Source organism: Ictalurus punctatus, chromosome 21 (genome assembly GCF_001660625.3).
Source record: "Ictalurus punctatus breed USDA103 chromosome 21, Coco_2.0, whole genome shotgun sequence".
NCBI lineage: Eukaryota > Metazoa > Chordata > Actinopteri > Siluriformes > Ictaluridae > Ictalurus > Ictalurus punctatus.
The window spans coordinates 9,178,363-9,193,300 of NC_030436.2; the positions used below are offsets into that span (position 1 = coordinate 9,178,363).

The following is a 14,938-nucleotide window of genomic DNA, read 5'->3' on the forward strand; positions in this document are numbered from 1 at the left end:
TTATCGTTATGTTGAATGTTGTGGAACATCCATGAAACCAATTAGTTCCTGTCTTCACAAATAGTTGTTCCCTCACCAGCCTCTCCCTTTTTTCTCTCTATTGAGACAAAAAATAAAAATAAAAAATTAATGCACCATGTCATGTTACAAAGAAACCACAAAATCCAAACTCTTCTGTCTTGAAGACTTCCTGTGTCTGAAAACTTGAAGTTAAGGCTTTATCTCTGACTTTATCTCTGACGAGCTGACAGTGGAGACACCTTCCATAAATGTAAAATAAACATAAACTTCACCCTATCATAAAAATACATACTTTCTTGCCAAATGCCATATATGTAAATGTAAATGTAAAGGAGTCTCCGTCATACAAGTTATTCACTGTAGAAATGATAATGTATTATAATGAGCACATTTATATAAACCTCTGACTTGCCTTGCAGTTGAAAAATTAATCAGCATCTTCTGACCAATCAGATTCGAGAATTCAGCAGTAGAAATTTGTTTTAAAGGCTTGAATTTTATGCCAGTAATCAATTTCACTATAGAATAATCTACAAATAAGTATTACAGCTGGCCATTTTACATGAGGACGTACATACGAGTCAGATATACGTCTGACTCGATTCAAAGAATCATTCAGTGAAAGTTGAACCGATTCGTTCAACACTCGTCCGTCACACCCGCGCGCGTGAAGCAGAGGGAGGGAAGAAGGAGAGATATTTTCCTCCTGTGCAACAGAATATCTATCTATTTGTTTATTAGTTGTTGCAAAACCTAGCGTCTTCTAGTGCCCTGTGGCAGGGACGAACCGAGCATAGTGAGTCTAAAAATGACTTTTCATCGATTAGTAAGAAAAGTTTGTTCATTAAATTAAGTGCTTTAATACGCACGAGACGAGAATGCAAATGGAACGTGAGTTTGGTTTTCACTTTTTTTGCGTTATGAGCATTTATTCTGACGATATGTTTGCATATATTTGACGTTGAGTTTGGTTATTTATTCATATTGTAAGGGTGTTGAGTCTGTATGGAATGTTTTGAGTGCATGTTTAGACTTATTTATTTAGTCTGTCTAGATATACAGTATATTTTGGCACACTTATAATTAACCTATATTTATATTTAATAAATATATTTTTATAAACCTGTGTTGTGTTTGCAATTGTTTGATATCCATGAGAGCAGAGTATTTTTGTGAATTTTTTAAACAAAAGATCAAAAGATTAAACAATATAGACAATTTGGCACAGCTGTCTTTGCTCATATTTAGGGTGCCAATATTAATGGAGGGCTCTGTATAACAGGAATGATGTTGTAGGAAAATATCAATGTTGGGGTGCTGTGATGAACTGCCATTACTGTTACTAGACTGAAGTTGTAATAGAACGTTGTTTGAGGAAAATGTGCTTAATTCCTCTTATTACACAGCAATTTGCTAATAATTGTTTATAGTTACATTTAATATTGTGGAAGGTCCATAAAACAAGTTAGGTCCTGTTATCAATTATGTTTGAGCAGCTATAAACCATCATTCCGTCAAACTCTCTTTTTTCTCGCTTTTTACAGTTAATAAAAAAATACATCTTGTCATGTAACAAGAAACTTTAGACCAAGCAACACCTTCTGACCAATCAGATTCGAGAATTCAACAGCACTGTGATATAAAGAAAATTAATTCAGGTGGTTATTTATATGAGCTCATTTTCTGATGTCACAAAATAGGTGCAGTGGTTTTAGACCAATCATGTCCAATGTGCAAATTATTTGAGGATGACACCGTGGTACTTGGAAACTTTTAGCAGTAGCTTTCGTGTGCTAAGCGACGGTAGCTAGCTAAAATACCTCACATGTAATGATCAGATCACACCTTCCAGAAACATGCTGGTAAGTGGATTGGTTAAGAAAAATTGCTCCACAGATGTGAATGTGTGCGTGCATGGTACCCTGTGACGGACTCTGTGTATTCCCGCCTCACACCTAATGTTCCTCAGTCCTGACCAGGATAAACTGTTACTGAAAGTGAGTGAGAGTGGCACTTGGTTATTATTTGGGCTTTTTGAGCTTCTCTGTGACATTCAGCTTCGTCTCCAATGATATTTAAAGTAATGTATGGCCGTACAAGAAATTCCATTACATGATATATTGTGCAATATATGGATTTCACTTTTATCCCATACAAATCCTAGGCTATATCAGCATATACAAACATATCTACTAGTTCATGTGATGGTTTAGTTATTGATTTTTCTTTTGATTGATTGATTGGTTGGTTATTGGCCAGTCATATGGGTGTTGTCAGTTTCAGTTCTTTGTTAAGACTTTTATAATGGCACTTTTGATTGCATTTAGCATAAACAATATGACAGACATCAACTCATCAACAGAATAAAAATGCAAGGCAAGTAACTGTACTTAAGGTCCCCCCCCAGCAAATATGTGAATATACAGCATATAATCCCATGATCACGTACATACATACAGTTTACGAACATATAACACATTTCCGAATAAAATAAAGTTGGTGACGGTAATTTTATGTAGTGTATTGTAAGAATAAACCTTCAGACATCATCAGCTCAGGTTCAGAGCAATGCCAGGCCTGAATTTCTCTATATATTGTATCTTATTTATTGTGTGCTTGGCCAGATTAGTGTTTTCATGGGTATTAATATTTCAGATTAATCATGTGTATCAATATTTCAGAATATCGCAACCCTTACACTCCATATTATTAGTATCTTAAAAGAAATGTTATTTATACCTGTCTCTAACAATGAATCACTATTCTTTACGTCTACACATCTTCCAAACCAACATCCCTGACCATGCACGGATTAAAAATAGGGTATGCCAGACTTCCCGGCATCTGATTGGCTGCATGGGCCTTCCTTGTCACTCTGCGTGGCAACAGCCTCTCTGTCCACCCAGCAACCCCCGACTCTCCCCCATCATCCCCTCATGCTTCTGTGCCTTCAAGGGGCTTTTCTGCAGCATCCAGAGTGGTTGCCACGGCAACGCAACTCTGACCCGGGCTGCTGCGGTTAAAAGGCTTGACCTGGATTTTTAACATTTATTTATTTATTTTTCTGCTTTAGACTGCCGGCTTGAGTCGCACGCTTTTAATAGCTTGAATCCAAGCGTGTCCACCCTCCATCAGAAAAACGAGTGTAATGTGTCATTTGTGTCCAAGTTCAAATGAAATCCAATCAAGCAGCGTTTCACAGAGGCATCTTCATGGGAAAGACCAGCAGTAAACATGCTTCTGTTTGTGTTTCCTGATGCACTTTAAATATCACAGCATCGGAAATGACTACATTTATCATGCATATTCAGAATGTGACATTTCCAGTCGTCCCAGCAAATCAATTAGCAATGTTGAGTCGTGCTCCGTGAAGCATGTTTTCCTATGTTTTTGGTTGAATGTGGGTCAGTCTCGGCTGGCCGGGATGATTTGAACAGGATTGGCTGGATGAGCTGTAGCTATGTAGGTGAGAAGGGGGTCCTTAAGTGGAGAAAAAAACATTAATTGCTAATGCTGATGCTTGCACCTTTGCTGGTGGCATGCTGGAGGTAATGCAGCCTTGCTACAGAGTTATAGATCAGTTCCCACTCTATTCAGACTAATCTTGGGCTTCGGAATAAGCCTAAAAAACATAATTTTTTAAGTCACATTTTTCACATTTGAAGCTTACTTTTTCAGTACTTCCATAAGTAAGGAATGCTACTATAGGAAAATGATCAACGTTGGGTCGGTGTGATGAACTGGCGTTCCTGTTACCATGCTGAAGTTTATTATTTTCCTATAACAAAACATCGTTTGAGGAAAATTTGTTTTATTCCTCTTATACCACAGTAATCTGCCAAAAATGACATCATACTTTTTTTTTTTATCCATTTGTTGTTACGTTTTATTACGTTATATTGTGGAACGTGCGCAAAACAAGTTAGTTCCTGTTATAGCAGTTATAAACAGTCGTTCCATCAACCTCTCTATTTTTTTCTCTCTCATTACAGTTAATAAGACAAAACTGTTAGTCATATTAGGTGATTAGGGATGACAGGAGGATGTTTATGGGTGTTTCTAATTTGCATAATTAAGTATATTCATAAGTGCTAGCATTTTTAACAAGAATCAAGGTGTAGAGATGTTCCTAGGTGATTTGAATTTTTCCATCATTAATTGTAGAGATTCAAAATGATCAGTAGTAATAGATGCTTAATACCAGCCTGACTCTAGCACTAGCAACTTTCAGTAATGCTTCCCTGGACAATTAGGACTTTCCGCAGCACAATTTCTCTCTGATTAAATGCCTTATAATTTCTGTTGTTATGTTCCAGCCTCTCATTAGATCCAAACAGGTGTTGTTTTTGTCTCCATGAGCCAGTAGGTGTGACATTATAATGCAAAGCCAGAGACAGAGATAGAACTGTCGGCTCTTGGCGCAGCCCACAGCTCATCTGCTGTGTTCCCGAAGCGTCAGCTCTCTGTCTCAGTCAGACTGTGTGGGAGAGACTATTTCTGTCTGAGCTGCCGTTCCTCATCGTGCAGCAGCGGCGCTGAAGAGCTAAATCCCCCCCATACCACCCCCCTCCCCATCTCACTTCTCTCCACTTAACTCGGCTCCTGTGGTGCTGCTCATTCCGTAGGCTCTGTCTCGAATCCGTCTTGGAGGCTCACAAGAGTATTCCCGGTATTCCGGATTAGCACACGAGGTTTGGGATTGATATGGGAAAGGTTGCAGTCTGGACGTCTGGCGAGAGAGATGAAGGAATTGAGTTTGACTTATAAAATAATAACGGTGCTGTCTTCACGTCTCTGTACACCCCTGGAACAACTGATTACTGGCACATACCTAAAGCTGATTTGATTTCCGTGGGTAATTTAAGGAAAAGAAGGATTTTACTCTGGTATGTGAGGTCATGTGATGCTGCGTTCAGTGTCCTGCTCTGTGTCTCCATCTGCATCTGTCTCTCGGGCCGCTAAAGTTGCCTTTTTTTTATATTCCGATTAAGCAGTCTGTGTGCTAACTGTTCGTTTTTTTCTCCAGTAATATAACTGAAGGACTCGTTTACATCTGATGCTTAATTACAGCAAATCTCTTCTCAGGGAGAAGACCCAGATGTGCTGTCCTCATAGTAGAGCATTTCTCATTCAAGCATTTGAGATTTAATTAACGCCTCCTTTAAAAAAAAAAAAAAGCATTGCTCACCACTCATGAGCCTTTCCTGTTCTCTTTTCACTCTTTGTTGTAGATGTCATGGAGCAGCCGAGAACACTTCACTCTGGTTGTTTGGTGACGGGGGTCCGTACTCCACCCATCCGCCGCAACAGCAAGCTGGCCAGCCTTGGGCGCATCTTCAAACCCTGGAAGTGGAGGAAAAAGAAAAATGAGAAGTTGAGGCAAGGCTCAGCGGGTGAGGGCAGATCAATGGAGATGCTACACTTGTTTTTATCAGGTTCACCAGCCATTAAGATGCAAATGGAAAAGGACAACCGCTGAGCAGATATAAATGTTATTCTGGGTGGGGGTTCATTCTCAGTACAGCAGTGACACTCGCTATGTTTCCAACCATGAATTTTGGGATACTCTGCTCTCATGCATATCAAACAATTGCAAACAAAACACAGGTTTATAAAAAAAAAAAGAAAAATTGTTAAATATTGGTGTGCAAAAATTATTGGCACCCTTTTAGTGAATACTTTGTGCTACCTCCCTTTGCCAAGATTAGAGCTCTGAGTCTTCTCCTATAATGCCTGATGAGGTTGGAGAATACATGGCGAGGGATCTGAGATCGTTCCTCCATACAGAATCTCTCCAGATCCTTCACATTTCGAGGTCCATGCTGGTGGACTCTCCTCTTCAGTTCACCCCACAGGTTTTCTATGGGTTTCAGGTCAGGGGACTGGGATGGCCATGGCAGAACCTTGATTTTGTGTTCATTAAACCATTTTTGGTTGATTTTGATGTGTTTTGGATTATTGTCCTGCTGAAAGATCCAACCATGGCCTATTTTAAGCTTTCTGGCAGAGACAGTCTGGTTTTTATTTAAAATCTGTTGATATTTGATAGAGTCCATGATGCCATGTATCCTAACAAAATGTCCAGGTCCTCTGGCAGAAAAACAGTCCCAAAACATTAAAAAGCCACCACCATATTTAACTGTGGGCATGAGGTACTTTTCCATATGGCTACCTCTTTGTGTGCGCCAAAACCACCTCTGGTGTTTATTACCAAAAAGCTCTATTTTGGTTTCATCTCATCACAGAACCCGATCCAGTAGTGTCTGGCAAACTGAAGATACTTGAGTGTGTTTTTGGATGAGAGTAGAGGCTTTTTTCTTGAAACCCTTCCAAACAACTTGTGGTGATGTAGATGACTTCGGATTGTAGTTTTGGAGACTTTCTGACCCCAAGACACAACTAACTTCTGTAGTTCTCCAGCTGTGATCCTTGGAGATTTTTTTGGCCACTCGAACCATCTTCTTCACACTGCATTGAGACGATATAAACACATGTCCAATTCCAGGTTGATTCATAACATTTCCAGTTGACTGGAACTTCTTAATTATTGCTCTGATGGTGGAAATGGACATTTTCAGTGCTTGTGCTATTTTCTTATAGCCACTTCCCATTTTGTGAAGCTCAACAACCCTTTGCCGCACATCACAGCTATATGCCTTGGTCTTACCCATTCTTACGAATGACTAAGGGAATTTGGCCTATGTATTACCTAATATTTTTACCCCTGTGAATCACGAAGTCATGGTTGAACAAATTCCTGTTCCTAGTCACCCAGGTGTACTAAAAAAAGTAAAATATCAATGGGAATATACTTCAAATATATTTTTCTTATATGAATTCATAGGGGTGCCAATAATTGTTGCACACCTATATTTAACAAAGATTTTTTTATAAATCTGTTTTGTTTGCAATTGTTTGATATCCAGTATTTTTAATGAAAATTTTGAACAGAAGATCAAAAGGCTAAACAATAAAGACAATTTTTCACAGCCTTCTTTGCTCATATTTACCAAGGGTGCCAATATTAATGGTGTTTCGTACAACAGCACATCCCTGAGTGTTTTATTCCTTACATATTGCTGAGTTACAGACAAAAGCTCATCATTTTCCATGTACACTGGCTATTAATGGTCTAACTATCACCAGTGTCAGTTTTTAAATGGAGATTTTTGGTTGGTGGACTGTTTTTCAAACCAGCTGTGATAGTGAGGTGTACAGTATAAAAACCCCAATTACAATAATTGTACAACAGCTATGTATGTGCTGCCCCCTGCAGGCTTGGAAAGGAAAGTTTCAGGACGGCAGAGCCGTGATGAACTGGTGAGGAAGAACGTAGCAGAGATGGGCACAGGTGAGAAACAGCGTTCTCATCCTCACAGCTTCAGCCGTGCCCATCACTCTCCGCTGTTATACAGCGAACCCAAGCCAACTCGTTTTACACTGTACAACCACTGAGGGAGTCATTACACCTTTATTAAAAAGTGATGACAGCAGCAGCAGAGTTTGGCGGCATCATTTATCACAGAATCCACAGTGATGTTTCTGTGTGAATAATACAGCTACTGATTTTTATGAATTTTGTAAAGACTAGCAAATAATAAAAATATACACTCACTGGCCACTTTAATAGGAAAACCTGCTCAATCATGCAAACATCGCCTGATCTTTGTCCGATCTTCAGTTTGGGTGAGACTCTACCCAGTGTAGCATCAGATTCCTGTTCTTGTCTGACAAGAGTATAACCCAGTGTGGCCTTCTGCTATTGTAGTCCATCCGCCTCAAGGTTTGCTAGATTCTGAGGTGCATTCTGAGATGCTTTTTTGCTTATCATGGTTGTAAAGCGTGTTTATTTGAGTTACTTGTAGCCTTCCTGTCAGCTTCTACCAGTCCACAGTAGTGCTGAGATCTGGATTTTTTTAAAACCAACATTCTATCTAAACTCTAGAGATTGTAATGTGTGAAACTCACAGAAGATCTGGGAGGTTAGGGAAAATAAGGATTGTCAAGTTTGTAAAATAAAAGGATCCCAAAAAACACCCAAAACTCAAAATATGTTCATTCCAAACCCCCTAAACTGCTTAAAAGACAAACATAATGATTTCTATTGAAAAATCTTTTGGAATATTTTAAAACATTCATGATAGAGATAAAAATGTCATATTGCAATTATTTTGCTGAGCACTGTGATTGCAAAATTCCTTATGATATATGAAATGTGGGGGATCCAGTGTCTGTTTTTAATTAATGCAAGCTAATCATTTCTTTCTTTCTTTCTTTCTTTCTTTCTTTCTTTCTTTCTTTCTTTTAAAAAGCCACCAAGACTATAGTAAATGCTTTTAATTTTCAAATTAATTAAAATGGTAGTATATGTTTTGCTATTTTGCTAGCCACCTTGTGTACTGGTTCACACAGCATAGAGTGTAATAGAATATACCAAGCCTAATGTTAGCAAACCTTTTAGAAATGTTTTTAACAGAACAATATTTTGCCTAAATAGCTAACATTTGTGAAAATATATAGCATTTTACCTAATGTTAGCTAGCCTGCTAGTGAGCTTTGGCAACTGGTTTAGACAATTTAACAGCTAGTTTAATGTTAACTAGCGTACTATTGAACTTTGCTACTGCTTTACACAATATATGAGTTATTCTAATGTTAACTAGCGTACTATTGAACTTTTCTACTGCTTTACAAAATATGAGTTATTCTAATGTTAACTAGCGTACTATTGAACTTTGCTACTGCTTTACACAATATATGAGTTATTCTAATGTTAACTAGCGTACTATTGAACTTTTCTACTGCTTTACAAAATATGAGTTATTCTAATGTTAACTAGCGTACTATTTAACTTTACTACTGTTTTCACAATATATGAGTTATCCCAATGTTAGCTAACTTGCTAGCAATTTTTAGCAATCAGACTGCTTCTGATTTTTATAGATGTATTTTAAGGTACTTTTACTTGTCTATGTTTATTTTTGTTTTTATTTTTAATTAAAATGGCTGTTTAGTTTATCTAAACCCGTTGTGTTTAGATTCCTCTCTGTGGCTGTGTTTTAGGTACTGGCCTGGCATGTGGGAGGAACTCAGAAGAACCAGAGATGTCGACTCAGGAATATTCAGACTGCGAGGAGAGAGAGGAAGAGGCCATGGCACCGCTGGCCAGCAACACAGAGGACCTGGGGTCAGATGAGGACAATCCTTCCACAGGCAAGATTAGTGTAGACCGAGATGTTAAGAACATCATGGGGCTCTTATAGTGCGTGTGTGTCATGTTGGAATTATGGTAATTATGAGATTACAGCTTGGAACTGATTCTATGGAAATGCACACACCACCTTAAAGTCTTTTCGATAGATACATTAAATCACAACGCTGTCGAATTCTCGAATCTGATTGGTCAGAATGTGTTGATTAATTTTCTGTAACAGCAGCTCTGATAGCTGCAAATATATATTTATATAAATGCACTCGTTCTAATACATTGTTTCTATAGTAACAACTCATTCACAGGGGCTTGGGTGGCAGATGTGCTACATGAAATTAGTTAACATTTATGGAAGGAGTCTCCAGTGTCAACACTTTGTAAAAGTCAGAGGTAAAGCTGTCACTTTCTGAGTTTTCAGATTCTCTGTAAAAGTTTCCTTTTTTGTCTTATTAACTTCAAGATAGTGAAAAAACCGACCAATTTGGGGTGGTAATAGTGACATCGTCTTATAATGCATCACACCACCCTGTTGATTATTTTCCTATAACAACACACGCCCAGCACACGGTTTTTATTCCTTTCTTATTATGCAATTTTAACTAGAATATATTGGGGGGAAAAAGAAAAGAACATTTTCATAATTTTATCTCAAGTCATGGCCCTCTTTATGCATATTTATAATATGGTGGCATTAGACACTGTTGACTAAGAGCTTTTACAAAATTCATGGTTCATTATGTTTTTACTGTAAGTCTGTCATGTCATGCACACTACAAGGGTGTGTATTTATATAAAAATGTCAGTGAACATTGTATGTTGGTGAATTTCTATAGTGTGTAGACTACTTCAGGACAAGTCTTGCCATTCAGTTTCCAGGGAACATACTGTAGTATACTGCAATAAGCGTATGTTCTTTGTAAAATTATCAATTTACATTCAAATCAGGGAAAATCTGTGAAGTTTGAAATAAATCACCAATTATTAACATTTTGTGCGCGAAAAGCTTACTTGTGCAGCTTCAATGTTCCACTAGGTGGCGACAAAAACCAGAGAATCTTAAAATCAGTCCTCGTTTCTGTTTACAGTACAAGATGCCACAGAATACACAGAAACAGCAGAGGAGAACAGTCACAACGAAGAGGAGGAGGAAGAAGAAGAGGAAGAAGAGGTTTCAGCGCCTGTACCATCTATCAATGACAGCGTTCCTCTTGTGGAGCTTGCCCGCAGTGTGGAGGAGTTGAAAGCACAGCCAGCGCTAAGAGAAGTGCGCACTCCTCCTCCCAGAGTGCCAGCAAAGCTCCTGCCCAGACTGGGGAGTCTGGACAGTCAGTACCACATGACTATTAATTAAAATGAAAGCATAATCTGAAATATAAACATTTAATACTTTTTAGTTTAAAGGTTAACCTGTACTAGTACTGGATGCTGCTAGTGGAGACAATTCAACTAAAATAAGGGGAAGGAATGTCGACTAGGGTGTGTTAAGAACACATGGCTATGAAAATAAATTTGAAGTTATTTCTTGAGTTTCTGGTACTAGAACTTTCTCCCAAAATGTGACAGTAAAAGGTCTCTTTCCCCGTCACGCAGGTTCACACCCAACACACCAGACACGTCCGGCTCCAGCCACCCTTCCCAGGAACTTCACTCTTCCCAAAGACACACTGAGGGGCCGGATATCCACCCCTACAGGCTCACCACACCTGGGCAACATGCACCCGCTGTTGCCCCCTACCTGCATCATCGAGGAACTGCACCGAGCGCTTGCCACCAAACACCGGCAGGACAGGTGAGGATTTACAGAACGTCAAAACACGTAGTGAAAGTCGGTAGGACTGCACAATATAATTTTTTTTCTTTTGAATGGAATATCAGGATCTTGAATATGGTTGGATAAAAAGACACGTTATGAGTAGGGTTACTGGATTTCAGCAAAATTTCTAGACAAAGGCTGCGTCCGAAATCGCATCCTATGACAGTATGTACTGCATTGCCGTTGAAACAGTACATGCTAATCAGTACGTGTGTGTATTATAACTACAATCCCGGACATACTACATCCGCCACGTTAGCGTTGTCATGTGATCTTCGACGTCATCATAAACACAAAAATTTTAAACAAGTTAACAATTTATTCGAGTATTGTTAAACATGTACTGTTTAAGCAAGGTTTAGTACTTAAAAGGAGCCGAATCTGTCTGCGTTGTTTTTTCTGACCTCGCCCCGTTGCATTGTGATATTTTTTGACTCGCCGGAAGCAGTACAACATCCGGGTATTTATCACCTACTTTTTCTCACATAGTTAGAATTCAGACATACTACCCCTCTGGCATACTGCTTTTCGCCTACTATATAGTAGGTAAGTACGTGGTTTCGGACGCAGCTAAACTAGTTTGTAAAAACCGCCCAAACATTTCCCAAAAATTCCAGAATTGGGGACAGATTTTTTTCTTTTTTCCTCAGACACTGAGTGGGAAACAAGTTCACTGTGGTGTGCACGCATTTATGATTTTACCATGTCTGCAAATATGTTACAGCAGAAATGGTTCTCTTCATCATAGACACACTGTCTGCACTTCTACTTTCCCTTTATTTGCCATAACCTATGTTTGCAGAAATTGATTAGATTTAGTCTAAAACAAGGTCTTGGCAGCCATAGACTGCTTATAAACCACCTGCCAATCTAGCCTAATTTGGTGTAAAAAAAAAGAAAAAAAGAAGCAACTCTGGCAACCCTGGTAATGAAAGAAATAACTATTTATGTATTTCATGCCTAAATATTATAATTTTAGGGTTTGAAATCTGCTTAACTACAGACCCCCCCATTTCTTCCTTGCTGTGATAGAAAACACAAGCAAGTCATACTTGTGTCATTTCACCTAGCTGCCAGGTTATAAAGTGGCTAGAAAAAGAAATTTAGTAGTGGATACAGTGAGGACCAAACACAAGCAAATATACTTTTTATACAATTTCTACTAGAAATTGCCTTGACATTTAAAATTTCTGGCAAATTAGACCACACAGGTTAACCAATCAGGTTGCGTAGGGTTAATCTTTTGTATAGAATAACTCTAGGAATAAAATCACAAGGCATAAAACATCCTGAAGTGTTTTATTCCATTAATATCATAGCAATTTGCTAACAATTAAGGTTTTTTCCGCTTTATTAAAGAACAACACGCCACGTACATTTAGCCTGTTAAGACATCGCATTGTCTCATACTGTAGGTGGAGATTTGATTTATGGACATATGTGCATGTTTATTTGTTGATATTTTGACAGTTTTAATAGTAAAGAGGTGCGCTGTTCGCCGAAGCGCCGCTCGGATGGTCACGTGTCTCGCACCTCCAGCATGGAGAGTGAGCAACAGGGAGGAGAGGTGGGGAGCAAAAAGGAAGCGGAGGAGAATAAAGAGAACATGGGTCTGGACGAGTACTACAGCGATCAGGACAGCTGGAATGAATCTGTGATCTCGGGTACATACCGCCAGCGCCGCGATTACTGCATGGTGTCAGTGATGTCACCCCTAAAGCTGTTTATATCAGACTTAGATTTTGATGTTTAGATGTCACGGTTTTCACATCTTAAAAAAGTAGGAGATGTACAGTAAAAGTTATACCTCAGCGCTGTTGCATTCTCTATTACAAATATATGAGTAGACTATTTTCCTTAGCATTTTATATTAGGTGTATCACCACTGCTAAACTGGTTTTAAATGACACTGGACGTGGTATTGAGTTCTAAAATATCTCTTCAAAAGAGTTTGATTTATTGATCCCTGAGGGAAAGGGTTTAACTTGAGGGTATTATAGGGGGGCAATATGGCAAAAATATCATATTCTCAAAGGCATTTCTATGATACACGATATGCACCACGATATCGCTGACAAACCAGCACTGCAGTAGTATTGCTTTTTTTTTTTTTTTTTTTAAAAACCTGTTTGTTGATTCTTTTTATGTTGACAAAATGCTTTTTGTACATTACATTTATTTTTTATAGTTAGAAAAAAGAAAAAAGACTGTAGCAATGTTCCAAAGTTCGGGCATAAATGAGGAAGGCGGAGACAGGCTTGGACCACGTCAAAAGGCACTTTATTTTAGCTCTCTTAAACACACACACACACACACACACACACACACACACACACACACACGGCTCCGTACTGGTGGCTCTCTCTCCCTCTTAACTTCTTGCCTTGTGTCACTGCAACACAGAACATCCACTAAGAGAATTCCACACAGGTGTGCCTTCCTTACCACTCACCTTCTCTGGCTCCACCCTCCATTCACGTACCGGTGCTCGAGCACACCCACGCTCCACAATGACATTTTATGCATAAATGAATACATAAATATTTATCACTGAAAAATCCGTAAAAGATTTTACTGCAGAATCACATCAGAAGTCAACTTCATATTTGTTGCTTCCATTCAGTTTGTAATTATTATTATTTTTTTAAATGAAAGGTTTTAGAGAAAGATATCATGATGTGCTGTGATCTAATTTAACCCGGTATTGATATCATATTATCATATCACACGGCCCTGGGATATCTGCATTATCCGTATTAATCATCCATAAATTAACCAAATTTAATTTGAAGTTATGCACATTTTAATGTATGCAGAATGCCTAATAACCTACCTTGCAGTGTCAAGGCTTCATACTGAGTGTTTAAAAGGTTTTTTTATTTTTATTTTTGTAAAGAGCAATTTTGCAAATTTGAAGGGCAGTCATATCCTTTCAGCTCTTTTTCATATGTGTATGTGTGTGTGTGTGTGTGTGTGCGTGTGTTTGGCAGGGACATTACCACGGCGGATAAGGAAAGAGCTGCTGGCAGTAAAGCTGCGTAACCGACCCAGCAAACAGGAGCTGGAGGACAGGAACATCTTCCCGATGCGCAGTGACCAGGAGCGTCAGGAGATCCGGCAGCAGATAGAAATGAAACTGGCCAAGTGAGTGAGCTGTCCTCTATCTCTCCTCTCTCTCTCTCGCCCTCTCTCCCTCTTTCTGTCTCTCTCCCTCTCCCTCTCCCTGCCTCTCTCCCGGTCGCCGCAGTGTCATTGGGTTTGTTATTTCATTTCCATTTCGGCCTTGCTGCTCTCCAATTGATGCCATTTGTGAAAAGCTTGAGAGTATATGTGTGTGTGGGTGTGACAGATGATTTGGCAACAACAACGTATCCGAGCTTTCAGTGCACGTGACAACAGTAACGCGTGCCGTTCTGCCATGACACGAGGCCTGGTTATTTGTGTCAAATCCGAGCACACAATCCAGATTTGTGTAGGTTCATCAAAAAACAAGGCTTGCTGTAAGTCTTACATGATTTAATACTGTGATTTATGTTTGCTTATTTAACTGTATCATGGGTTTAAGGTGATTATTTCTCATCGATATTAAAACTGAACGACAGATTATAATTGCACTCTAAGCTGTCTGATAATGTTCTTTCTTGACCTTATGAGTCGCAGGTCGTCTTGTTTCCAGTAGGTGGAGCTGTAGGCTTATAGCCAATCTCAAACACAGTGTATTTACATCCCTTAAACTTTTCTATATTTTTTTTAGTAACTTGTTCTATATTGCACAAGTATTCATTCCCAATTACTAGTGTGAACCCCCTAAATTATTTCTTCTTGCCATCAATACATGTTGGATACTCAGGAAAGGTTCTCTAGTTTGAGCAGACCAAAATTAAGGCCAAAAA

At 38.8% G+C, this 14,938-nt stretch overlaps 1 protein-coding gene across 6 annotated transcripts in view; it reads left to right on the forward strand.

The window, feature by feature from the left end:
* Nucleotides 1-14,938, forward strand: part of phactr3b (phosphatase and actin regulator 3b) — a 62,152-nt gene that overhangs the window by 22,053 nt on the left and 25,161 nt on the right. For 3 of the 6 annotated variants that reach the window (XM_053673900.1, XM_017450323.3, XM_017450324.3), the window contains exons 2-8: nucleotides 5,253-5,414; nucleotides 7,298-7,372; nucleotides 9,085-9,234; nucleotides 10,318-10,557; nucleotides 10,823-11,021; nucleotides 12,516-12,709; nucleotides 14,036-14,189. In XM_053673900.1, coding sequence (XP_053529875.1) covers nucleotides 5,253-5,414; nucleotides 7,298-7,372; nucleotides 9,085-9,234; nucleotides 10,318-10,557; nucleotides 10,823-11,021; nucleotides 12,516-12,709; nucleotides 14,036-14,189 — 1,174 coding nt within the window. Of the gene's footprint in view, nucleotides 1-686; nucleotides 913-5,252; nucleotides 5,415-7,297; nucleotides 7,373-9,084; nucleotides 9,235-10,317; nucleotides 10,558-10,822; nucleotides 11,022-12,515; nucleotides 12,710-14,035; nucleotides 14,190-14,938 lie in introns of those variants that run through there. The other 3 variants (XM_017450325.3, XM_017450326.3, XM_017450327.3) reach the window with 3 other exon arrangements.